Below are 27,563 nucleotides of genomic sequence, written 5' to 3'. Positions count from 1 at the left end.
TTTTTTGTGTGCACGTGTATGTATGTGTGTTAGTGTGCTTCTGTTTCCATTGAACCCTTGCCTATCATACTTGTCTATTTCACCCTACATACAGTCTGTCTGTCAGCTATGGAAATGATCAATATGTGTTTTTATGTTTCACTGCCCCCATCAGCCTGCACAGTGGAGCTCCCATTTCAGCTTCACAACACACTCCAGGGCCCAGCGGCATAGAAACCCCAGTGTGAAAACTGCTACTGATTATGAGGCACTTGGGGAGAAGAGAGCCAAAATGGAGCTGGATTTCAAATAGGATAGTTAAGAGGCAGCTAGGGATATAAGCTAAAATAAAGCTGTGTTTGGGGAAGGTGAAAGAGAGATAAAAGCTGAGGACATAGATGGAAGGACAGATAAAGAAACAACAGCAAAGATAACAGTTAAGATAAGGAGCACAGAAGAAAGGAAAAGAGAAAGAGATGAACATAGTGAGGGGGAGAGGATTTGAGTTGATTGCAGTGGCAGTGATGTTGACTGTGTGTGCATCATTAATCCAGATCTGTTTTAATTACAGAAACACATGCAGCAGCAGGACACACACACACACACACACACACACACACACACACACACACACACACACACACACACACACACACACACACACACACACACACACACACACACACACACACACACACACACACACACACACACACACACACACAAAATGATGGCAACAGTCTGGGATGTTTATCATAGGGCACATAGCCCAAAAAAAGGTATTCTTCAATGTGTCTCTGAAAAAGTCACCTTCAAAAACTCACTACATGAAGTCACACATTCATTAACCAGGAGTGCATTCTGTAGTCTGACAAAAAATATTTACTTAAAGAGACTCATTACATCCTTAACAAATAGAGGCACATCAGCCCTGTGTCAGTACAGGACAAGACAGTGAGTAGAAAAAAGGTTCTCCCCAAGATGCCTCAGCCTCTCTCTGTGTGACAGAATACATCATTGGGTAGACGAGGGCCTGAATTCGATTTTAAATTAATTAAATGGTTTGTCATTAGAGTGCTTCATTACTATGAATGAGAAAATAGTGGATACATAAATTCATTGTACTTGATAGAGGCAGATTGATCAGTCAGCTATTGTGCTGTGGAGTAGAGCTGAATAAGATGAAAACACAGGCGAGGACACAAGCTTAGGCCATGATCAGAGAACGTCTGCTATGAAGAGATGGCATGAGGGGGTGGAGGGTGGGATGGGAGTCATGTGGACAGGGGACTACATGGTGAACTCCACACATGAACAGACACACACACAGATTCTTCCCTCATAAGGCCTATTCGTGACAGAATGTCAGAGAGGGAGGCTCCAGGAATTTAGCTCTGCTCCCACATTCAACAGTGTATACAATGAGGGGACTTAATCGCCCCTCACAATGCTCACACATTCACAGGCCAGGATTATTAATAGCAGATAAAGACGTTGTTTCCATAGTGACTGTTAGAGTCCATATGGAAAGTGTCTCCTCCTGTTGCCAAGACAACCAGCCAACGGTGAACTTGCAGCTGAGCGATGTGGTGAGCCGGTGATCTTTCCATAAACAGGTGTGGACAACACAACTGGCAGACCATGGGATATGGGGGAAAGAAAACATACCGAACACATTCCTAACAAAGGGATCCGAGAGAAAAGGTGGTTTACCATGTAAATGTTGTTTACCCAAAATGTTTGACAAACATCACGATGATAGGAATGAGACAAGCACTGTGGTAGGTTTATCCCAATCAAATACAGACTGGCTTATACATACACCAACACAGGAGCCTGGGGAACACAAGGTATCATTGGGCTACATTATGTAAAGCGTGTTATGGATGATGTTTAAATCCTCACTAACAATAATCCATGTGTGTACTTAACAGGCACTTCATATAATGTATGTGTGTCTAATGTAAGCGCACCTTAGATAAACATCCTGTATCATTGAAAGAGTTCATTGCTAAGTGTTACTGTAAATAAGAATTTGTTCTTAACTGACTTGGCAAGTTAAATAAAGGTTACATTTAAAATAAAATAAAATGTTTTACTCTTTGCACAAAATAGAGTAGGCTCAAGCCAGAACTGACAGAAGCTATGAATGTAAAGTAATAACAAAAAATGTCAAGAGACAAGCAGCATAGAGACAACATAATCCCAGGTAAATTCACTTCAAATGCACGCAAAGACAGGCGTTAGTTTGAGAGCCTCCCTAAGGGCTTGGGGAATAGTTGGTGAGAGAATAGCACTGTTTGGTACACAAAAGCCTTTTAAACACCTCCACTGGACAATAGGTTTATCCTGATTCCATTATCCAGGCACCAGGAAGAGATCAGAACAGAGTAGTCAGCAGTCTGAAGACAGGCTGGGCCAGAGACATTTACCTGAGAACCTAAGAGCATCACAATAAGTTCCTTACAACGCCTACTACTGGGGAATTGAGCGTGAAATCCCCTGACCTAAATGTTAAAGAAATAACCAGCGCACTCTGACCATTAGGGTGTGTATCTGTTAACCACTCATTTATGTCAATAAACCCTCCTTACATCAGACACAGACACAGACACACACACACACACACACACACACACACACACACACACACACACACACACACACACACACACACACACACACACACACACACACACACACACACATACACACACCAGACACACAGCCACACAAACAAACAAACTGGGAACAATATTCTCATCATTGGTATTGTGAGGGGGAACAGAGCCACCTATCTATCCACCACTCAGGGCTAAATGAAGAGAGTAGACCCTGTTGAAAGGCCCTGTCGACTGGATTAGTCAACGCTTTGGTGTAGAAGGCAGACCCCCTCGAACCTAAACACAGAGTGGTTGAAAGGAATGGTTTCATGAAGCTACAACTGGCACTGACACAGGCACTACTCTGATGGAGCTACAGCTGGCCCCCTGCATGTATCTCATGCAAACTCCTGGCTCTTCTCTCTGTCTGCTTCTTGTACATGCTAGACATTTAGTCTCTCTCAACCTTTCATTCCTCTTTACCAATGACCTGACCTAAGCAAAGATATGGATATAATATTTATAATTTTATCTCACTTGACACTGTACTGCAAGACCTTCTTAATGTAAGGTTCCTCACTAGAACTGGCTCCTGCATGGATATAGTTTGTCTCTCCTGTAACTTCTGGTTCCTGCCGGTCTCTCTCTTCCATGCTCTCAGGGAAAGGGCACCAGAGCCCCTCTGTTAACTACTTCCTGGGTCATGGGTCAGTGGACACGTCGACACACTGAGCAGGCAAACAACATCACTGAAGAATAAAAAATAAATACAAATAAATTAAATAATAATAATTATTATTATTACTATTATTAGGATAAATGTTCTCCTCCACCAGGGACTACAGTGCCTTCAGAAAGTATTCATACCCCTTGACTTATTCCCCATTTTGTTATGTTACAGCCTGAATTCAAAATGTATTAAATATTTTTTTTCTACACACAATACCCCATAATGACAAAGTGAAAACATGTTTTTAGACATTTTTGCTCATTTATTGTCAATACATGTTAGAACCACCTTTGGCAGTGATTACAGCTGTGAGTCTCTCTGGGTAAGTCTCTAAGAGCTTTGCACACCTAGATTGTACATTATTTTCACATTAGTCTTTTTTTTTATTATTCAAGCTCTGTCAAGTTGGTTGTTGATCATTAGTAGAAAGCCATGTCATAGATTTCCAAGCCGATTTTAGTCAAAACTGTAACTAGGCCACTAAGGAACATTCAATGTCATCTTGGTAACCAACTCCAGTGTATATTCGGCCTTGTGTTTTAGGTTATTGTCCTGCTGAACGGTGAATTTGTCTACCAGTGTCTGGAAAGCAGAATGAACCAGGTTTTCCTCTAGGATTTTGCCTGTGCTTAACTCTATTCCATTTATTTTTATCCTAAAAAACTCCCTAGTCCTTGCCGATGACAAGCACACTCATAACATGATGCAGCCACCACCATGCTTGAAAATATGAAGAGTGGTACTCCGTGATGTGTTGGATTTTCCCCAAACATAACGATTTGTATTCAGGACATTAAGTTATTTTCTTTGCAATTTTTTTTTACTGATAACATAACTCAAAAGGAAGGAGTTTGCATTTTGGAACATGCATGTTTTGGAATATTTTTGTTCTGTACAGGCTCCCTTCTTTTCATTTAGGTTAGTATTTGTGGAGTAACTACAATGTTGTTGATCCATCCTCAGTTTTCTCCTATCACAAACTCTAACTGTTTTAAAGTCACCATTTGTCACGAATCCCGTTTCCTGAGTCTGGTTGTTGCCTGTGTTCTGTTCTGGAGTGTTTTTCCGGTGTCCTGGAACGCACCCTGTCTGGTTGCCGGGCGTTTTAGCTAGTTGGGAGATCTCAGATTACCCGCACCTGTATCCCATCAGCTATCTGTGCACCTGGTCCTGATCATCATCTCTCCTCTTCATAAGCCGGACCTGACATCCATTCCCTGCCGGATCGTTAGCCTTAAACAGTAGGTTGTGCCAGCGTATCAGCCTCCAGCTTGATAGAAATTGTTTTGTTGTTTTTGTACGTCTTGCTTGCCTGAAACTTACCCCCGTTTGTTCTGTCTTCAGTTATTCACCCGGATCACTTACCCCATTCCTGCCTGGTCGTCGGAGGCTTCCGCTACTCCCTTGGACCCACCTATTCACTCCCATCAACTCACCACCGCTGCCCGTTACGCTACCTGGATATTTCTACCCCTTCATATTCACTTGTAAATAAATACTCACCTTCTTCCTACCCTCCTTGTCCTGGTCTGCTTCTGGGTTCGATTTTGAAAGAACGTGACAGAACGATCCGGCCAAGGATGAACCCAGCGGACCTGGACCCCGTTTGCCATGCCGTTACCCAGCAGGGGAAGATATTGGAACAACACAACACGGCGCTACAGGAGATAGCGGGTTCAGTCCGGAACTTATCTGCTAGCTTGACGAAGATCCAGGATCAGCTCAGGTTGCCGGCGGGACATCCACCACCTGTTTCACCCATCTCACCTGACGATTCTGGAGAGGTTTCCTTCCGTGAGCCCAAGGTTCCGACGCCTGATAAGTACGAGGGGGATTTCGGAAGATGCCGTTCATTTCTTATGCAGTGTGGCTTAGTTTTTGATCTACAGCCCTACTCTTACGCCACAGATAAGGCTAGGATAGCTTTCGTGATTGAACTGCTGCGTGGTAGAGCTCTGGAATGGGCTTCAGCCGTTTGGGAACGACCGGACACCTGCATGGCTTCATACCAGGAGTTCACGGCGGAGATGAGAAAGCTTTTTGACCATCCTGTCCGAGGTAAGGACGCAGCTAAACGTTTGTTCACTCTTCGCCAAGGAGCTCGCAGTGTGGCAGACTTTATGATCGAATTCAGGACATTGGCTGTGGAGAGTGGTTGGAATGAGGAGTCACTACAAGCGGCTTTTTACCAGGGGTTGTCGGAGCAACTCAAGGACGAGCTGATATCCTATCCAGAGCCTAGTGACCTAGACAGCTTGGTCACTTTAGCTATTCGGGTAGATAATAGAGTCCGAGAGAGAAGGAGGGAGAAGCAGTGGGGGCTGTCCAATCAATCAGCAACTCGGTTACCATTTGGTTCAGGAAATGGACAAGAACGTGTTGATCATGCTTCCCCACACGGGATTAGTGGAGGGGTCTTGCCACCAGATCCTGAACCAATGCAAGTGGGGCGACACGGGCTAACTAAGGAGGAGCGCCAACGTAGACGTGAGACCAACAGCTGCCTCTACTGTGGTAGCTCGGGACATTACATCTCCGCCTGTCCACAGCGCCCGTTAAACTGCCCGGCTCGCTAGTCTTCTGGGTTCGATTTTGAAAGAACGTGACACCATTGGCCTCATGGTGAAATCCCTGAGCGGTTTCAATACAATTCAAATTTTATTTGTCACATGCGCCAAATACCGTGAAATGTTTACTTACAAGCCCTTAACCAACAATGCAGTTCAAGAAATTTAGTTAAGAAAATAACAAAAGTTAAGAAAAGATTTACTAAATAAACTAAAGTAATTTTTAAAAATAAAATCTAAAAGTAACACAAGAAAATGTCATAACAATAAGGAGGCTATATACAAGGGGTACCAGTACCGAGTCAATGTGCAGGGGTACAGGTTAGTCGAGGTAATTTGTAAAGTGACCATGCATAGAAAATAAACAGCAAGTAGCAGCAGTGTAAAAACAAAGGGGTGGGTGGTCAATGTAAATACTCCGGGTGGGCATTTGATTAATTGTTCAGCAGTGTTATGGCTTGAGGATCGGAGCTGTTAAGGAGCCTGTTGGTTCTGGACTTGGCGCTCTGGTACCGCTTGCCGTGCAGTAGCAGAGAGAGAAGTCTATGACTTGGGTGACTGGAGTCTTTGACAATTTTTTGGGCCTTCCTCTGACACCGCCTAGTATATACAGTAGGTCCTGGATGTCAGGAAGCTTGGCCCCAGTGATGTACTGGGCCGTACGCACTACCCTCTGTAGCGCCTTACGGTCAGATGCCAAGCAGTTGCCATACCAGGAGGAGATGCAACCGGTCAGGATGTTCTCGATTGTGGAGCTATAGAACTTTTTGAGAATCTGGGGACCCATGACAAACCTTTTCAGTCTCCTGAGGGGGAACAGGTTTTGTCGTGCCCTCTTCACGACTGTCTTGGTGTGTTTGGACTATGATAGTTCATTGGTGATTTGGACACCAAGGAACATGAAACTCTCGACCCACTCCACTTCAGCCCTGTTGATGTTAATGGGGGCTTGTTCAGCCCTCCTTTTCGTATAGTTCACGATCAGCTCCTTTGTCTTGCTCACATTGAGGGAGAGGTTGTTGTCCTGGCACCACACTGCCAGGTCTCTGACCTCCTCCCTATAGGCTGTCTCATCGTTGTCATTGATCAGGCCTACCACTGTTGTGTCGTCAGCAAACGTAATGATGGTGTTTGAGTCGTGCCTGGCCACGCAGTCGTGGGTGAACAGGGAGTACAGAAGGAGACTAAGCACGCACCCTTGAGGGACCCCAGTGTTGAGGATCAGCATGGCAGATGTGTTGTTGCCTACCCTTACCACCTGGGGGCGGCCCATCAGGAAGTCTAGGATCCAGTTGCAGAGGGAGGTGTTTTGTCCTAGGGTCCTTAGCTTAGTTATGAGCTTTGTGGGTACTATGGTGTTCAATGCTGAGCTGTAGTCAATGAATAGCATTCCCACATAGGTGTTCCTTTTATCCAGGAGGGAAAGGGCAGTGTGGAGTGCGATTGAGATTGCATCATCTGTGGATCTGTTGGGGCGGTATGCAAATTGGAGTGGGTCTAGGGTTTCCTTCATGATGGTGTTGATGTGAGCCATTACCACCCTTTCAAAGCACTTCATGGCTACCGACGTGAGTGCTACGGGGCGGTAATCATTTAGGCAGGTTACCTTCGCTTTCTTGGGCACAGGGACTATGGTGGTCTGTTTGAAACATGTAGGTATTACAGACTAGGTCAGGGAGAGGTTGAAAATGTCAGTGAAGACACTTGCTAGTTGGTCCACGCATGCTTTGAGTACACGTCCTGGTAATCCATCTGGCCCTGCGGCTTTATGAATGTTGACCTGTTTAAAGGTCTTGCTCACATTGGCTACGGAGAGCGTGATCACACAGTTGTCTGCAACAGCTGGTGCTCTCATGCAAGTTTCAGTGTTGCTTGCCTCGAAGCGAGCATAAAAGGCATTTAGCTCGTCTTTTAGTGTCGCGTCACTGGGCAGCTCGCGGCTGGGTTTCCCTTTGTAGTCCGTAATAATGTTCAAGCCCTGCCACATCCAACAAGCATCAGAGCCGGTGTAGTATTATTCAATCTTAGTCCTGTATTGACGCTTTGCCTGTTTGATGGTTAGTCTGAGGGCATAGAGGGATTTCTTATAAGCGTCCGGATTAGTGTCCCGCTCTTTAAAAGCAGCAGCTCTAGCCTTTAGCTCGGTGCAGATGTTGCCTGTGATCCATGGCTTCTGGTTGGGATATGTACGTACGGTCACTATGGGGACGGTTTCCTTCCTCTCCGGCAACAGAGTTAGGAGGGAGGCCTGCATATTTGTAGTGACGCACCATCCAAAGTGTAATTAATAACTTCACCATGCTCAAAGGTTTATTCAATGTCTCCATTTTTTGTACCCATCTACCAATAGGTGCCCTTCATTGTAAGGCATTGGAAAACATCCCTGGTCTTTGTGGTTGAGTTTGCGGTTGAAATTCATTGCTTGACTGAGACACCTTACAGGTAGTTGTATGTGTGGGGTACAGACATAAGGTAGTCATTCAAAAATCATGTTTAACACTATTATTGCACAGTTATTAGTTATTATGTTATATGTTATTATGTTATAGTTATTATGTAACTTGTTAAGCAAATTTTCACTCCTGAACTTATTTAGGCTTGCCATAACAAATGGGTTGAATATTCATTGACTCAACACATTTCAACTTTTTATTTTGTATTCATTTCTAAAAACATAATTCCACTTTGACATTATGGGGTATTATGTTTAGGCCAGTGACACAAAATCTCAGTGTAATCCATTTTAAATTCAGGATGTAACATAACTAAATGTGGAAAAAGTCAAGGGGTGTGAATACTTTCTGAAGGCACTGTATGTCAAAATAGAACAGCTGATGTCAGCTCTTTAAAAAAAAATCTCTATTTTAGCTTGCACTTTCATACTTAATGTGGTACAGAATATCTAGCACACCATTGCTGTAATTTCCACTATAATCACATAAAGACATGAAACACAACACACTCTGGAAACTCCATAAAAAGCTAAATATAAAAAGCAAAAGTGTAAAATCCCCCGGGCCATTTATAATTCAGTGAAAATACGTGTGACGCGCCAAAGCACTGCTCAGAGCAAGGCAAGTTCTATCATACAGCATATATACCCCAGAGCTGCTGTTAGAATAAATTATCAACTGGACCAGACAGAAACGTACAAAAGAGACATGAGAGCCTATACAGACACAAATACACACACACATTCACATGCATGTGCATGCCAGCATGTACACACGTACCCACACATGAACGCACGGACGCACGCACACACATGCACGCAAGCACACGAACGCACTTGCACACACAACTAAACAATGTAATCTAAAACCATGGCCAATTTTCCCAATAGGCTAGTAGACCTCAGCATTAATAATGACCACCCATGGGCATATCACCAAGCTAGATTCCTGATCTAAGGGCTTTAAACGAAGAGGATATCCCCCAATCACTTTCTACCCACACACTGTCCACTGTGGCCTGCATTAAACAATACCATTATACCTAAAGAGGTAGTCAAGTCAGTCCATGTCAAACATACAAATTCAATAAGTACAGGTACAGAAAACACTTGCAAATGTCCCTCTGTAGTTATAGTTCTGTAGCTTGCATCTGAATAACACCGCTGAACTCTTCAGGGTGTTCTCATCATGAGTAGAGGGATAGTAAAAGGCTTAGACACTCTTGAACCATATTGTCAACAACAAAATTAGATATGATTTCAGCACTTACGTCCCCAGGATCTCCTTGAAGTCGTAGTTTTCCTTCACATCTGATGTTTTCTTCTTCCAGGAATGTCCATCATCACCCAAAGGCATCTTTCTTTTCTGTCGGTCGGCTACAATACTGGAGAAGAGGAGAGAAACTGATTGTTTAAACAACAGGAAAAAACTGTTAAGACAAGACACACTCTTTCTGGATAGTTGCATACCCAAATATTTGTCTAGGTATGAGTTGAAATTGAAACGATAAGAGTTATTTGTGTTTGAGGATAAGATAGAGAATAAAATGTAAAATATATGCTTTATTGTCACATACACCGGATAGGTGCAGTGAAATGTGTTGTTTTACAGGATCACACTGAAAAGGATTAAAAGACAAAGAGATAAGGGATGACTGACAAAGTCACTGGACTGGACATCTTTTGGACATTTTTTGTTTGACACAATTGTGTTAGACTTACCTGGAAACTAAGTTTGATAAGGTGAGTCAGGCACTTAAAACAATAAATATTTCACACAGAACAGAAAAACTTCTACAAACTGCTTCAGGTGACAAGGGTTGTCAGTCCTATTCTTCCTTTACCTCATATCATCCTGAATCAACAAAACTTAAGCTTCACTTCAACATCTCGTGTTGCTATTCTTACCAGTCCGAACACCAAAGAGAAGTATCAGAGACTAGTTTTGCAGGTCCATAGCAATGCAGACTTTTAAACCGAAACACTGTGGAAAGTAGATGTAGTTATGATTCAACCAATAAAACAACCATAACTAGGTCAAACATTATACAATTTCTGTGTTACTATAATTAGTCCTCACAGACACAATCTTTCTGCATTGTAAAAAAAGATTTGTGAGTCAACTTTAAAAAGTTAGGATTTTAACGCAGCAGGGAAACAATCTAAATCTAATGTTGAGTTAAGTTAATCTAAAGTTACTTCAATTTAGTATAGTAAGTTAAACTGATACATTTGGATTTAAGAACTTGTTGAGTGAACTTGATACTTTTAGTCAAAAGTATTTTTTGGGTTAAATTCTTCACTGTGAGCACACTTGGGACTCAACCTCATCTGGGATTTGAGCTCACCACCTCTTGGTTGCCAGTGACTTGAATGTCCTGCTATGCCACCAGGTCTGTGCGGATGGAAGAGATTTATTGCCAAGAGTGCATTAAGCACTTAGGTAAAACACTGTAATCAAAATTAAAAGTTCAATGTTTTTCCATCGCATTTTTAACTCTACAGATAGTTTTGTCACAAAAACTGTTGCATTAAATATTAAACATGTCTACTCTGGTCTTGGCACGTGAGCTCTAGCCAACAGCTGGCAGATACAGTACGGTTAGGCTGTACGGGTAGGCTAGTCTATATGATGAGATTATTATGGATAATATTTGTATTTGTCAACCAGCAGTCAAGCATCAATCGTCATGTCACCAGAATAAGACCCTCAATATTTATTGGAAAGGAGCATCAAGATCACCTTGCACTTTCACCACCCTGGTAAATTCATCATAAATTATTTAATCTATAGCCTAATAAACTGCATGGTTTCCCGAGTCGTCGTGGGAGGACCACACACCATATCATCGTGTGACTGAAAGTTTACTTCGATTGGATGGTTATTATATCAATATTTCATGCATAATTAATTTTTGCGACACAAAAAGATCCCACCATGTTGAATGAACAAATTATCTATTGGCATTTATAAAATTGTACCGAAACAACCTGTTTCTGTCACAGCTGTTTGATATGGTATTACTTTACTCGCATAAAAATTGTGGATGGAAAAAACATGGATACTGAAAGCTTTAAAAATAAAAGGAACTGAAATTAGAAGTAGACATCATAGACCAGTATGGAAAGAAATCTGCTTGGGGAAGCAGTAAGAGGAAGTCTAGTCAAATGTGTGACAGAGAAAGAGAGAGCCCTGTCAGTTACTCTCATTAGTAACACAAGTCTTCTGGGCATTTCTGGTCTGGTAGCATGTGCAGCATCTCAATAGTCTAGTGGCTTCCTCTGCTCTCCTCTTCCTAGTCTGCACTGAGCTGAGAAGATGGGATAGCTGAGAGTAACATGGTGTAAAATACCCAGCTCAGTATTTTCGCTTAAAACCTGTCCATTTATTATAGATCAGAGCAGATGAAGGAAAGTAAGCAGAGAGGAAAGTATTGATGCAGCCCTAGCCTATATGCTCTCTGAGTGTCTGTGTTATGGGCCCTTAGTTGACACAGGTGCACTGCAAAGAGATACTGGCCAAGAGCAATGTTGTTCAGAAAGATCAACGCTGCTAAAGTTGGCAATGGCATGGATTATAATTTCTCTATTAAAGGGTGTCTTCTTATACTGTACCTCTACCATAACGACTGTTAAAGTCTAAGTGTGTCGATGTAATGTATTATAATATGTTTATCCACTGTACTGGCAAAATAGATGGGTTTTATACAATACAATATACAGCTTAGCCGCAGGAAGATGTTTTGAGTTGGAAGTGCTGTTTTAATTTTTTTCCCCTGTTATAATAACACATTCTATCTATTTCATTTGCCTAGTGGCATACAGTTACGGAGAAACATTTTTAGGATTTACACACATGGGGGAGAAATCTTAGCAGGGTCGAGAAAAATGTGGCCTTTTATAAACGCATTTCATGCAATTCTACGTCATTTAGGAGACATTATCAGAATATTTGTTAATACTACACAAAGGACCAAAATGAGTGGCTACTCTGACACTGTCAAACAGATAAATAAAATCGCCCTGGGCCCATCTTAAGCTAAGTTCATTGTTAGAACCATAGGATCCAATGGTTCTGAGATTAATTTAACTTGAAGGTGTTTTTGCCAAACCGGGCCTTGGTCTTGACCTGACTCAGGGCCAATAAAAATAAGCGAGACGGGGCCTCCCGGGTGGCACAGTGGTCTAAGGCACTGCGTCGCAGTGCCACCAGAGATTCTGGGTTCGAGCCCAGGCTCTGTCGCGACCGGGAGGTCCATGGGGCGACGCACAATTGGCCAAGCGTCGTCCGGGTTAGGGAGGGTTTGGCCGGCAGGGATATACTTGTCTCATCGCGCACTAGTGACTCCTGTGGCGGGCCGGATGCAGTGCATGCTGACCAGGTCGCCAGGTGTACGGTGTTTCCTCCGACACATTGGTGTGTCTGGCTTCCGGGTTGGATGTGCGTTGTGTCAAGAAGCAGTGCGGCTAGGTTGGGTTGTGTTTCGGAGGCCTCATGGCTCTCGACCTTCACCTCTCCCGAGTCCGTACGGGAGTTGCAGCGATGAGACAAGACTGTAACTACTACCAATTGGATACCATGAAATTGGGGTAAAAAAAGAAGAGAGATGCACACAATAATATGAGGAATTTTATAAATAGTATAGGCAAAAGTAAGCTACTAAATCAACTTTCCAGTGGCATGATGAAGATAGCATGAATACGGGTAGCTTAGGCTTCTCACCGTACTGGTGATGGTCTCAACATAGGCCTGAGCTACTTTGGGAAAAAAAGTGCTGTTCGTCCGAGGTGTTGACAAAATAAATGGTAGCTTCTACTGACAAATTAGTGTTCTCGTTTTAGCAGTAGCCATTTGCTTTACAAAGGTATTTCCCGCTATTGTGATATGACATTTGCAAAAGGCAAATGTTACTGTCAGCTATTCACTGACAGTGCAAAGAGAAATTGAATCCATAGAACCCATTCAAGTCAGGACTAAAAGCCATTTGGAGCATACCCATTTACCAGTTAAATTACCCGGGTGAGGTTCCAAAACCCTTCCCAGCTAGCATATTTGGTTCCTTGGAAATTGTGGGAACGTACATTTTTGGTTTCCCATTGGTTCTGGGAATGAAGCCATAAGTTTCCTGACCTTTAAAACTGAAAAATAAATTACGTTCTGAGGACAGAAGTGAAAATGTTGCCTGTTTTGGGAATGTACATTTTTAGGTTGCAGGGAGGTTCTGAGAATGTTTTTCTATGGTTCCCTGAAAGTTTTCCTAGGAGATTTTATTAACATTCTGATAACAAAAATTATAGGTTATTTGAAGGTAATTAAATAACATTCTGAGAACATGTTAAAATAAGACTTTTAATAACACTGCTAGCTAGTTTTTGTTAACTGTTTTGAACACAGATAGAACACATTAGAAATAGATATAAATACATTTGCTTAAGCATTTATAATGCTTTTTTTTATTGTGGCATGGCGTCAAGTGATATTCAAACCTATGATCTTCTGCTCTTTATCCATGGAATTAGGCCACTGCGCCACCAGGATGGAGCTAGCATGCAATGTTGTTGTTTTTTTAACCCATACCAAGCTGTTAATTTTTGTCTGTTCAAACAGACCCTAATTTCAAAGGAAACAAGCACTCATTAAGATCAAGTGTGGCCAATTTGTGGACGCGGCCAACACACCTGAACACACTTAACAAGATAGACGATAGAGAGAGTTTTGTTGAAGCTGAGAACGGAATGTATATGTTATTAAATAACATTCAAGAACATTACTAATGTTTTCTTATGTTTTTTATGGAAAGTTTTCTTAATGTTCTGAGAACAGGACTTTAAATTGAACCATGAGGAAACCTGTAGAAAACGTTATGCTGAAGTACTGGAATTCCCACAGAAGAACGTTGTTTCTCAATGTTCTGAGAACATGACTTTAAATAGAACCACGAAGAAACGTTATGCTGTACTGAAATTCCCACAGAAGAACGTTGTTTGCTAACGTTATCTGAACAGTTAGAGAACATTACTTTAAATAAAACCATGAGGCAATCTGTAGAAAACGTTATGGGAAGGTTGTATGCAAAATAATCAAAGGACAATCATGCCCTCACCCAGCTCTAATAATTATACGGCTCTCAGAACGTTATGTGCTAGCTGGGTTCTATGGATTATACTGTATTTCTATGGCCGCATGGTAACAAGTTGTTCGTTATTTGGAGCGTGTGCTGCCCAAATTCAGTCAGTGTTCAGACAGGAGTAATTATATAATTTAGAAAACATTATTTAATGTGCACCTACAGCACCCCTACTTCCCTCAGCTATGGTATACAGTATCAGCATATACATATAAGCATATACTCCAAAATGCTTGAGACACTTCTGCAACTCAGTTGAACAGGACAGAGGACAGGCCAATGAACACAGACAATTGTATATTTATCCAAGACCCACAATACAATACAATGCACATATTAACCTATTCAGGCTTATAGAGCTGAAGTTGAGCTCTCAAAAGGGACAAAAAACAATAGAAAAAGTTCAAAAAGAGCAAGGGATAAGTGTCTTAAAACAAACAAGGATTATTTTATATAAAAACAGTAGGGCTTGAGACTTGCATAAGAGCGGACAGGAGCAGATAGGAGAAGTTATAAAGGGAAGTTGAAGAGGACCACATGCAGGTAGAGCTCCAAACAATGTTCTGAGAGAAACAAGCTTTTCTGTTTGATTAGATCGTTTGCATTCATCAGGAAACGTCAAGACGCCCAGCGACATATCCGGGAGGCAACAGGATTGTGCAGGCTTTTTGGATAAAAATATATAACCATAACCACATTCCTAAGAGCTATTTGACATGCAGCATTCGCCGTTGTTAAGCTTATTGAGAGAAGCACTGTACTCACTGGTTTCCCATTGCTGCGCAGTGGACAGAAGAAACACACATACAGAAAAGTGCTGACATGTATGAGAAGGCAGTTTGACAAACTGGGAGTTTCTGAAACCTGTGACCTCACAGGCTTGCAGCAAAAGAGATAAGGAGTCCCTTTTTAGATGTGCTCCAACCACACATACACACAGAGTCACACGTACACACACAGACACAAACATAGTGACAGCCACACGCACGCACATCCACACACAGTCACACGTACACACACAGACACAAAGGAAGTGGGGAGACCCATTGGCAAGCCCTCTTGCTTAATAAGCCTTCAGTAACATGCAATGGAAAATTAAAAACATCCTGGCCATTTCTCTGAAGCTCATTCTGAGTACAATCTGTCTATAAAGATCCTCAAGCTTATCTATCTTTATTGTATAATGTCATCATTCACTTAGGGATAGGGATCATTTCCTGATCACACACAGCTATGTAGACTGGACTATCCTAGCAGCATAGCTGTCATATGAGCATGGCAGAGAATGCCAAAGGGCAGCAGGGATGTGTGTGTATGTGTATGTTTATGTGTGTGAGTGTGTGCATGATATTGGCCCCCAACAGAGAACAGGGACAGAGGTGTGCATAGGAACAATGAAACTAAGTACGACATAACAAAAAGAAAACAAATCAGGTTAAAAACATGGTCAATTATAAAAGTCAATATTTATGGCAATCATTATGCTATACGTTTTCAAAATCGCTCTAGCCTAACAGTAATTCCAGACAAGCCTTGAGCAAATACATGCTGTGTCCCCAGTCACTTTTATCCACTGTAGTTAACACACCTTTATATGTTTGGCCTATTGACATAACTTTACCCCTTATGACAAGAAGTCAAGAACACGTTGGCTATCCTTACTGATAGATCCACATTGAGAGCTGCCACATGAGTGCCTCTGTGTTACAGTAACATCTCACTGTCCATACACAGATATCACATTCTCCTTGTCATGATAACATCCTGATCTGAACCACAAGCTCATCTGGGGCACCGGTGTCCAGGACACTAAGCAAATCCCTTTCAAAATGAGCTTATTAATTGATAAGCCGCCTTCTCCTTCCGAGCTGGCATGTGGAAAGAAAGCGATGGTGTATGTGTGCGTGTCGTGTCTGTATGTGTGCGTGTGTGTGTGTGTGTGTGTGTGTGTGTGTGTGTGTGTGTGTGTGTGTGTGTGTGTGTGTGTGTGTGTGTGTGTGTGTGTGTGTGTGTGTGTGTGTGTGTGTGTGTGTGTGTGTGTCGTGTGTGTCTGTGTCCATGTATGTGTGTGAATATCATTGACTCTAAAAAAAATTATGAACACTCAAAGTTGAGCGAGAGAGAGAGAGCGAGAGAGAGAGCGAGAGAGAGAGCGAGAGAGAGAGCGAGAGAGAGAGAGAGGAAAATACAAAATACCTAAAGCATCCCAGTTCAGTAAGGCACTAAACACATATGTACAAAAAGTACAATAAGTATAACACACTCTCAAATGTGAATAATAACTTTGATGGGAAATTAAACACTGCTTTCAGTTTATCTTTGTTCTATTGGTTTGCACACACTCCATCAGTCCCTCTGATATCCACTGAGAAATACACAGAGTGACATAAACAAATATGCCCTTCAGTATCTGGGCATTATTAATATTAATATTAATGTAATACATTAGCATGCATATTATGAATGAACATTCCATATGACGGGGCACTGTTTGTCCCCCCGGCAGAGTCATAACCTTGTTTCATTCTGTGATGTCAACCAGCTGCGTTAAACTATTACTTTCCATACATTATTAATTTAAACTATTAAGTAACTACATTTATAAACTTAATAAACTATTTAGGCTATGGTTTAACATTTCAAACAGACCAGAAATGTCAACTATTCTCGCGTTTAGGGCATGTTTCCATATAGCGAATACATCTCGATTATGTCAATAATTTTCATTTTGTCCACACAATGTTACAATCAACATGACAGAGACTCATACCTGTAAATTGCACGATCTCAAAGGTCGATTCTTTCTTCACTGCTTCTCCAATTTAGACTCACGGCGTTCGCCGAAAAACTGGATTCGACACCCCCCATCTGCACTCTCCTGACGTCAGGCAAAGAGCGGAGGGAGTGGCCAACACACAAGGGGCCGACCATTCTTGTCAATCAACCAATCAACAAACTGTTTGTGGCACACAGGTAAGCAAGCTGCTTCATAATTGGTTTATTTTATTTGCCTGACATTCAGTCATGAACGGTGTCTTCTTCGTCCAAGGACACATTTTTACTTTCACCATTCAATTTTTTGTTATTATGTTAACTTAAATAGAATGGTGAACGTAGCAATCGAAAAGGCTATCTGGACGGGTAAGTTGTCCCAGATGATTAGATAAATCGTTAGGCTATAGATAGACAGGCTATATAAAGCCTACTAAAGACATCCAACAAATTAATATTTCATTAGATGGGACATGTGTTACAATGATGACATGTCGTAGAAGTAGGCTACATCCATTCCCACTGTAATTGTATTCAATATGCCTATCTGTATTGTCGCCATAGGCTATACACAATGGCAGGGTGAGAAGAATAGACAACATAAGTTATCAATGACTAAAGCAAGATGAAAATCTAAACAACTGCACCACCAACTTTGTTAGATTCACCTGCCCTCTAGTGGATGATATGATAGTGGCGTTACCTCATAGATGACTCATTATTTTCCATCCATCTCAAATACAAATCCCCATTCATTCATGAGACTTTATGCATGACATTATAGGGACTCGATATAGGCTATTGGATACAGGTTGGGAGCATGACTATAAACAATACTATTTGTAATTAAGCATTTTCTGAATAGCGATGCAAGTGCAATATAAATCAGTGATGTGTGAAAGGCAGACAGCATTGAGCTATAAAAGAATGTGTGAAAGGTAGATGCACACAAAAAACGTTGTGCAATATCCGGGGAACACTTCCATACAACAACTGCCACCACATTTTCGACCCTAGTCGTATATGGGATTTTTTATAACTAAACCAACTAAACCAAGATAGACCGCAGCCTGTCATTTCCAATGGGAACAGAAGAGTCATAGTGGGCAGAACATGCAAGGTGGGAAGCCAAGCACGAGCTAGCGAGATCCCATTGGCCCGTTCTAGCACACATCTGCATATTTCCGTTAGGGAACGCCTACTCTGTGAAATGCGCGTATGCAATAACCTAATTCGACTTTGCACTCCTAAACAACACGATTTGTAAAACCGTTGGTAAAGGCTAAAGTCTACAAAACTTAATCCACTCAGTTCATAACATAGTCTCGTTTTGGGAGTAGAAAAGTGTATTGAGATCAAATGTTTCATCGATGAGAAAATGTGCAGAATGTAGGCCAAAATCCATCTCGTTCCATCTTCTCCCACTACCCGCCAGTGGGCTTCCTCTCACTACCATATTTGGTAGTGAGTGGAAACGCCAAACGGATGCTTCATATTTATACATCCAGTGAAATATCTGTATCATTGTTCTATCTGTGGTACACCCGTCAAACAAACGTCGACGTTGATGTACAAGTTGCCTAGTGACGGAAAAACTACTGATGATTTCCTGTTTTGACAATCGTCCTGTTGGTACATTAGCCTGCGCTAAGTAAGTTAGATATCTGGATTTATTATGTCCAGAAAATGGGAGATATTCACGGGTTTTCTTCAATTACGTAGTTAGATTATACCCTTTGAATTCGGGGTAATATTTACAAAGATTGGACGATTTGAAGTCATGAATAATTACATGTTCATCAGAGTTGTTGGAAAGGGGAGTTATGGAGAGGTGAATCTGGTGAAACACAAAACAGACCGTAAACAGGTAATACAACAATCCACTTCAAAACTGGGTTTCAATAATGTTATAATAGCTTTGTTTGGTCGACTCTGATACATTTCTCCCCTTTCATGAATCTTAGACATTACAAGTTAGCAAGTAGCTAGCTAAGCTAACCAACCAACTTTGATAGTGCCAATACTAAGGGATCTACAAATAATGTTTGCCAATTAGAAATAAATAACTGCGGCATTTGTGGTGAACATTCTGTCTAGACGCATTTGTGACAAAACTGTCTAGGCAGAATGTTCGCCACTAATGCATCTAGACAGAATGTTCGCAGAGTGCAGCACGTGTCGAGCCCTTTTCTTAAATTTGTTTAGTATGTCATAAAGAAGTTGAACTTGACCACGTCCTCAAAACGTGAGCGGCGAGCCGCGGAACAGGAGGCTCAGCTTCTCTCGCGACTACGACACCCAAACATCGTGACTTACAGGGAGTCGTGGGAAGGAGAAGACTGCCAACTCTACATCGCCATGGGCTTCTGCGAGGGAGGCGACCTCTACCATAGACTCAAGCAACAGAAGGGGGAACTCCTGCCTGAAAGGCAGGTGGTGGAGTGGTTCGTCCAGATAGCTATGGCCCTCCAGGTACATTAAAGTGCATTTAATCAAATCATAGCTGAGATATTATATACAGATTGATTGATATGCTGCAACATCTGCTCTGCCCCCAGCCATTACCTTTGGCATAGGCCGAGGCTTAATTACAGGAGAGTTACAGTGACAACACCATGTTCTCTGTTGAATTGTAGTATCTACATGAGGAGCATATCTTGCACCGGGACCTAAAGACCCAGAATATCTTCCTGACCAAGTCTAACATCATTAAAGTAGGAGACCTTGGCATCGCCCGGGTTCTGGAGAATCAGAACGACATGGCCAGCACTCTAATAGGAACACCGTACTACATGAGCCCGGAGCTGTTTTCCAACAAACCCTACAACCACAAGGTACTGTGTGTATACAGTAGATCCATGCTTGAGATCATCACTGTTGAAGCACCAGTTATGTTGAGCCAGAAGGAATCTGAGGAGGTAGATGCTGTTGTGTGCACTAGGCTAACTCAACCCTCCTTTTATTCCCAGTCTGACGTGTGGGCGCTGGGCTGCTGTGTGTACGAGATGTCCACCCTGAAACATGCCTTCAATGCCAAGGACATGAACTCACTCGTTTACTGCATTGTAGAGGGAAAGGTCAGTCCCTTACATCTTGCCCAAATGATTAGTCATGATGACAGATTATTTGTCTGCTACTAGATTAATTGTTCTATGTCTTTCCAGCTGCCTCAGATGCCGAGTAAGTATGACCCTCAGCTGGGAGCTCTGATAAAGAGCATGCTGTGTAAGAGACCAGAGGACAGACCTGATGTCAAACTCATCCTACGTCAGCCCTACATCAAACGACAAATCGCCATGTTTTTAGAGGCCACCAAAGAGTAGGTGGCATCATCTGTTGTAGTACCTGGCTAGTACTCTCTCTCTCTCGTCTATGTATGTTGAACCAAGAGTTAGTAAATTAAGTGTGTTGGATTGATCTCATCTTGGATGCCTTGTTTGTTTGATTCACTCCAGGAAAACTGCCAAGTCCAGAAAGAAAGCGGTTGGTGGCAGTCGCAGACCCAATAGTGCAGCATCTGTGGTTTCATCTCAGCCAAGGCCTGAGCGCCCCCCTCAATGTCCCCAGCCAGACCCAAACACCAGAGGGAAAAGGGTGAGTTAACAGCTAACAGAACAGCACTAAAATACAGTGGATAACATCTATATTTTTTTTTATAGAAGTAAAAACGATGCTCATCAAGTCCCACGAGTGTCTAGATTTTTTAAATTGCGGTGTGTTTGTTCTGTTTTTTTGTTATCATTCATAGAAGGAAGAGATCAACACACAGGAGCACAAAGGACGCAATGGAATCACACAGGACACCCCACCCCAGACACATCTAACAACCAAATCCCCTACACAAGACATTCTCAACACCACTGGTGTGTCTTTGGCAACCATCAGTAACATTGACATTGATCTCCAGACACAGGAAGAGGAGACAAACGCCCAGAGAGGGGATCCTCCCCAGACCGTGTCCAACGCCAGGGCAGATAATGAAGCTCTTTGTCAGAGGTCTGTGGAGGAGCAGAGTGGAGGGAATCCGGATCTCCCTCTGCCTCTGCACAGGCTGCTATCAAGTGTCAGTACCAGGGAAGAGGAGAGCAAGACCACCAATGGACCTGTAATGCAGGGCGCCCCAAAGAAAAGAGACAGAGTCAGAACCTCTGTAGAGAAAACTGTGAACACAGATGATAAAGATGACACAATGGAGCTACTCAAGGATGTGGTCATTGAGAGCCAAGCTACTGGACATAGTATATGTCTGGGTGTTTCTACCAGTTTGTCTGAGTTAAGGTCTGCAGGACAACTCAAAGTGGAATCCACTGGACAGACCTTTGAAGTAAATATAGAGAACAAGGATGACACCAGGAATCTTCTCAAGGAAGTTCCTGCACACAAACATACTGCCGTTGTCAAAGTAAGTGCCTGGCTTGTGGATGGGGAATGATACTATCATGTGCTGCACACAGTGCACATACAGTATACATTTGGTGAATGAGAGTAAGCCTCTCGCCGTTATTGTCTTTAAAGGAGAGCTTGGTATCCACAGAAAAGCTCTTAGAGCCCCTTCCTCCTGTGGTAAGAACATGATTTTACCTGTGTTTGATCATGCATAGTCTACTCTACCAGACTCTAGATATTATTGAGATATCACAATATTTTAGAGGTCATTGACACTGGTTTATGTTTTATTGGTGTATGTAGGCACCCTGTCATGTGGAGCCCCTCCCCCAAGTCCCAGAGCAGGACACGCCCCCTCTGTGTACCCCCTCCTCCTCTGAACCCTCTGTCTCCTGCCAACGTAGACAAAGGGACAGGGGGCGGATACAGAGTGATCAGGACAAGGTGAGGACAGTGTCAGGAACTTTTTATCATGGCTTTGGGCTATCAAACTGTACTTTATAACAAAAGGCTCCTCATCCCTTGCTTGTTCTTCTACAGTGGAATAAATTAGCAGCTCCTAGACCTCTACCGCCTCCTCCTGTTAATGCACTGGTAGTGGAGGTGAAGAAGAGAAGCAGGACGAACACAGATAAGAGGGCCACCACAACAACTTCCTTCACAACCATTAGCTCCTCCAAGGACGGCAACACTCCACTGCCACAGGTGAGCTAAATAGATTAAACAATTAACAAGGTAGATTAGTGTTACTGCACACAAAAAAACTGTCTTGAGGTCTGGAATGTATATTGTAAAGAAGTGTATTTTGTGTTGTGTTGGTCCCACTCACAAGTGCCCCTAATACTATGTATTTACACAGTAGTTACATAGGCAGGTAACGTTAATAACATCTCTACTGCTAGCAGGAGCGTCCTCTGACAGCCAGGGAGAGGAGAAGACTGAGGCAGTCCCAGCAGAACCCCAGCCAACCAAGTAAATAATAATTAGGGGGCACTTATATAGTCCTGTTTCACTGTATGTACAAGTGTGAGTTGTGAATTATTTTTTTTGCACATCCTACTCCCCTGAGACACCCTCAGAGTGTGGTCACAGCCAGGGGATCAGCCATTATTGACATCGATTCTTGAGCAATTAGGGTTAATTGCCTTGCTCAAGGGCAGAACGACATATTTGTACGTTGTCGGCTCGGGGATTGAATCCAGCAACCTTCCGTTTACTGGCCTAATGCTCCTAACCGCCAGGCTACTCCTCCGACCTCTGTTGTCAATATTTCATGACCATGGGACCAGAAGGAATTAGCAAGGGACATTTTGTCTAGTATAGTCTGCCTATTTGAACAATAAAGCGGTAGCTCTGCTTACTATTGCTCACTGTAGTATTCTTCTTTCCCACAGTTGTCAATGCAGAAAGAAGGGCGTCTTATGATGTTGCCTCTTTACATAAGCAGCCAGAGTCCCAGAACTCCACTGTCACTCGCTCTGTATCTGAAATGGGAAAGGGAACCAACCAGGTAAATATAGGTTCATCTCCATTGTCTTACTGTTTCAGTAAGCTAAAAGTTCAAAATATGGCTTCAGTCTATAACAGTGGTGTGTGTTCCTGTAGCAGGACAGGTTTTTGGGGCGCCCATCAGACGATGACGAATGCAGTTCCTCCACCAGCTCAACAGATCACTCAGAGGGGGACTGCAAAGAGGGGTAAAAGCAATTTGTGGCTCTTTGGGAGCAGTGCCACAACACACCCATAGAAGCAGGCCTCCCGGGTGGCGCAGTGGTCTAGGGCACTGCATCGCAGTGCTAGCTGCGCCACCAGAGTCTCTGGGTTCGCGCCCAGGCTCTGTCGCAGCCGGCCGCAACCGGGAGGTCCGTGGGGCGACGCACAATTGGCATAGCGTCGGCCGAGTTAGGGAGGGTTTGGCCGGTAGGGATATCCTTGTCTCAGTATGTAAAATGTAATAAAATGTATGCACTCTACTGTAAGTCGCTCTGGATAAGAGCGTCTGCTAAATGACTAAAATGTAAATGTAAGCACATTACCCCCTTTGTATTGCTGGTAATGTTCACATTTAAATCTGACACATTGTTATTTTCTTCTCTTTTTACATTGCAGAAAGAGTGAATCCAGTGATATGCAGGACCTGGTTCAGATGATGACCCAGACATTGCGAATGGATAGCAGAGATACTGTTAGTGAGCTGGATGGTGTTAGATCTACTCCACTAGCTGAGTTTAAGCTGAACAGGAAGTATAGGGACACCCTGATGCTGCATGGGAAAGCTAGAGAGGAGCAGGAGTTCCACTTCAGTGAATTATCCACCGGTAAGTCTCAGCCAAAACAGTCTCTCTGAGCTTCCCTAGCAAAGGGTTGCCCAAACTCAGTCCTGCGGCCTCCCTGGATGCACATTTTGTTTTTTGCCCTAGCACTACACAGCTAATTCAAATAGTCAAAGCTTGATGAGTTGGTTATTGAAATCAGCTGTGTAGTGCTTTTGGAGAATAAAAAAAGTACACCCAGGACCGAGTTTGGGAAACTCTGCCCTATCTGGTGTCTACATACTTGCATGTTTCAATGCAAAATTGCTCTGTCGACATGATCTGGCTTATCAGTGAGAAATCCACTTATTTCTTATGGAGGAATAAATGGATTTCTGTGAAACTTATGTTTTTTGTATTCAACCCACCTCTTACAAGGCACCACATCTGGACCGGCAAAGATCCGCAGAGCCATTGAGTACCTGAAAAGAGATGTGGTGAAGGGACTTGGGGTGAAGCTGTTGGACAGAGTCCTGGACATAATGGAGGACGATGACGAGGACAAACGAGAGGTTAGGATTGAAAATGGCATCCATGATAGTCCTTTTTAGCTAGGCATGGTTGTCATTTTTCTTTTTCTTCGCACACAGCTGTGTCTTCGGAAGCAGATGGGAGAGGACAAGTACCAGTCATATGCTTTGATGGTGCGGCAGCTAAAATTCTTTGAGGACGTTTCTTTCAAGGGTTAGAATCAGCTAATGAAAAATGCATTTACACACAAGCAATGTAATACTTTTTGTATAGACAATCATATCTCCATTTCTATGTACATGTAGACTATTTTTATACCTCACTTTAAGAGCAAATTTAGAAAATACATGGCATCCATGATAGTCCTTTTTAGCTAGACATGGTTGTAATCTGTTTTCTTTTCTTTCTTCGCACACAGCTGTGTCTTCTAATTTTCCATACAGGTTACAATATGCAATGAATTTGAGTCTTCTGTTACTGTGTCCACCTGTCAGGTAGATTATTGTAGCAAAATACTAATAAAATGAGTTAATATTTCGAATGCAAACTAGTGAAACGAGATGTACCTATAAATACTACATAGGAAATCCTTAATTTGCTGATTGTATAATATAAGTTGCAGGATGTAGAAGTAGTGTAGATATTTCCAAACCCTCTGACTTTATAATGTGAAAATAGTTTGTTTTGATTTATCCACATGATTAAACAGTTGGGACAACATCAACATGTGTGAAATCGACAAAGTAGCCACAGTAGCAGAAATTAGTTTGACATGAGACATTCCACCACTGATTGAAAATTCACTGTTAACAAAGGCTTCCTTTAAACTTCCTTCCCTTGGTCCTTCAAACAAGTATTTATTGTACAGACAAACAGTTTCAGTTACAAAACGTGTCTTGGGCAAACTGGTACAAACATTCATGAGCTACTTGTGCTTCTTCTTCTTCAGATTCTCCTGAGGCTTTTGCTGGGTTTCTCCCGTAGTCTCTGGTAGGGCTGGCTGCCAGGAGAGGGGGTTCTGTCTGTACATGGGCCAGGGGGGCAGGGTCAGCTGAGACAGAAGGTGGTGGTGAGGGAGAGATTGTGAGATGTAAATCAGAAGTTAGTTTGGGTCCCGTAAAAGCAGATTGGAGTCAACGTCGGTCTGTGGGTGCACTATTTGCACAAGTGCAACATTTTCTGCTTGGCACAACTGAAAGAATGTCAAATAAACATATACAAGGAGGTTGGAATGAAACTTAACTCACCAAACAAGACACAGCGAAACCTCCTAACACTATGTACACAGTCCACCCAAACTGTTCAATGATGAGGCCGTAAGCAAATCCAATCACCTGGAGGGTAATACAAGGGGTTAGCCTTGTGTAAAAACAACACATATGAAAAGTCAATTTTATTAGGTATGTTTGACAGGCCACTCACCGCTGAGACAAGTATGATTCCTTGGAAGATCTGCTCCGCCAGTTTCTGTCCTTTATAATCCTATAACATCACACGTTTTATTTTTGAGGAAGGACTGGTAGATGGTTGATCACAACTGGAAAACTAATATCTTAAGTGTCAATAATCAAAACAAATCAGGAAGGTTCATCCGAAGTGGTGACTTAAAGAGGGTTGTGAATATGATATCTAAGCTTTGTTATTGAGGATGCATTTATACATTTGGTTACGACAGGTTCATAGACGTGCCATATGGGCATCTAGCTGGCTAGCATCCAAACAATATGAAATGGATTGATGGTTGTGATGAAGAGCTAGCTAATTATCATAACGTTAGTCTTAACCATGTTCAATATGATTACTGAATCGGTCTAACTAACTTGTGTAGCTCGCTAGCTAGTTGCCAATTACCACTTGGCAAGTTAGCTAGCTACGTTACCTTGATATTTGTAGCAACAGGCTAACGTTTTTAAATTGGTATCTATTTGTAACAGTCGGCGAGTTCACTAATAATTCAAACTCTTACCATGTGTGTTGGAATGGAGTTGAATATTGACAACATCTTGCTATATTGGATAATCAGATGAAAGAAGAAAAATTCTTCAATTTGTCTGGTTAGACTTCCGGTTTCAAAAAGCATACGTAGTATTTCGAAGGAACCCAGACTGTTGATGCATTCAAGCGCATCAAATCTGCGCGAGGCTTGTGCAGCTACACAACGTTACTACTTCTCGTCCTCTAATTAAGTTCCCACCCCTTCAACGACTTAAAAATATCTAAATAAATACTTATACAATTCAAAGTGATGTTGTGGTAGTGAACTCCATTGTAATTTATGATTATCCTACAGTAGACTTTGCGATTTAAATACAGGCAAATATGTAGGCAACTATGGCCATTCAAGTTAACAGGCGACATACTTGTTGATGTTGAGTTGGCACTTCGCTTTTGATTTGAATTTCTTTTGTGTGTTTTTGTCATTGTTAAACGTTACAGAACATATACTCACGCTTTCCTTTACCCCAGATTGTATGTCTATGTTGTTTTAATAAGAAACGATTTGATTTGGTTTAGAAATCATAGCGTAACCATCGGGTTTGTTATTGTGCTTATTTGTGGGACAGTGGTTAAATCACTACGTATATAAATCAAAGTACTTCGTTTTCTGTATGGATCATTATAACATTTTGCTTCATTTGTACATTCTGTGCAAGATAACAAAGGAGAGCGAAGGTTAAGCATGTAACCACGATTATGTGAGCTATATGATCACTCCAATATATTGGTATCACTCCACATCCAAAGTGAGGATTTACCGATTCACTCCTGTGTCACAGGCTGGGTTCCACCCCTATATATAGACCCCATGGCCGCGACACATGTTCTCTACATCATTTTTGAGGCGCCTCTGGCACCGTAGAGGATTGGAGTGTGTTTCGTTACCTTCGTTATGTTTCACTATATTGGATCACTCCAATATATTGGTATACCCGTACCAGATTTAGTCAATGCTAGAGGGACCTGGCCAGCCAACCAACCACAGAGGGAGGTGCCGCATTACCAGATAGTACCTAGCAAAGGTGCAAGAGGAAGCCCAGCGGGCCGTAGCACAGATATCAGCGAGGGGCACTCCTCTCAGTAGAGCCCAGGACGCAGCCACACATGTTGAATGTGCCACCACAGATCCCAGCACTGGCCTGCCAGCCAGGCGGTATGCTGTTGT

At 42.4% G+C, this 27,563-nt stretch overlaps 3 protein-coding genes across 8 annotated transcripts in view; 1 reads left to right on the top strand and 2 right to left on the bottom strand.

Annotated features, from left to right (window-relative positions):
- LOC120059793 (calcium/calmodulin-dependent protein kinase type 1-like) overlaps positions 1–17,331 on the bottom strand; it is a 68,882-nt gene extending 51,551 nt beyond the window's left edge. The window contains exons 1-2 of the mRNA XM_039008845.1: positions 17,230–17,331; positions 9,603–9,716 (exon numbers count right to left, since the gene is read on the bottom strand). Coding sequence (XP_038864773.1) covers positions 9,603–9,688 — 86 coding nt within the window. The 5' untranslated portion in view covers positions 9,689–9,716; positions 17,230–17,331. The remainder of the gene's footprint in view (positions 1–9,602; positions 9,717–17,229) is intronic.
- Positions 17,332–18,782: 1,451 nt separating this feature from the next.
- LOC120059737 (serine/threonine-protein kinase Nek4-like) lies at positions 18,783–25,625 on the top strand. Of its 6 annotated transcripts, none has more exons than XM_039008803.1 (15): positions 18,783–19,098; positions 19,437–19,703; positions 19,868–20,065; positions 20,201–20,308; positions 20,396–20,550; positions 20,687–20,825; positions 20,980–21,633; positions 21,921–22,061; positions 22,158–22,322; positions 22,523–22,589; positions 23,012–23,127; positions 23,223–23,314; positions 23,727–23,935; positions 24,308–24,441; positions 24,520–25,625. In XM_039008803.1, the coding sequence occupies exons 1-15, from the start codon at positions 19,012–19,014 to the stop codon at positions 24,616–24,618; spliced, it is 2,631 nt and encodes an 876-aa protein (XP_038864731.1). In that variant the 5' UTR covers positions 18,783–19,011; the 3' UTR covers positions 24,619–25,625. The 6 variants fall into 6 exon arrangements, with proteins under 6 accessions (XP_038864731.1, XP_038864737.1, XP_038864723.1 ...); XM_039008809.1 differs by having other exon boundaries at positions 22,520–22,589; positions 23,226–23,314; XM_039008795.1 differs by having other exon boundaries at positions 22,520–22,589.
- On the bottom strand, positions 25,233–26,499 carry LOC120059782 (signal peptidase complex subunit 1-like). The gene is made up of 4 exons (XM_039008834.1): positions 26,367–26,499; positions 25,823–25,882; positions 25,648–25,734; positions 25,233–25,451 (listed from the first exon to the last, which is right to left on the bottom strand). Exons 1-4 carry the CDS (start codon positions 26,478–26,480, stop codon positions 25,326–25,328), a joined length of 387 nt encoding a protein of 128 aa, XP_038864762.1. The 5' UTR covers positions 26,481–26,499; the 3' UTR covers positions 25,233–25,325.
- Positions 26,500–27,563: the final 1,064 nt, after the last annotated feature.

The sequence above is a fragment of the Salvelinus namaycush genome, chromosome 2, assembly GCF_016432855.1.
Source record: "Salvelinus namaycush isolate Seneca chromosome 2, SaNama_1.0, whole genome shotgun sequence".
Taxonomy (NCBI): Eukaryota; Metazoa; Chordata; class Actinopteri; order Salmoniformes; family Salmonidae; genus Salvelinus; species Salvelinus namaycush.
Note: the sequence above shows the minus strand (reverse complement) of the source record. Positions and strands in the feature narration are given on the sequence as shown.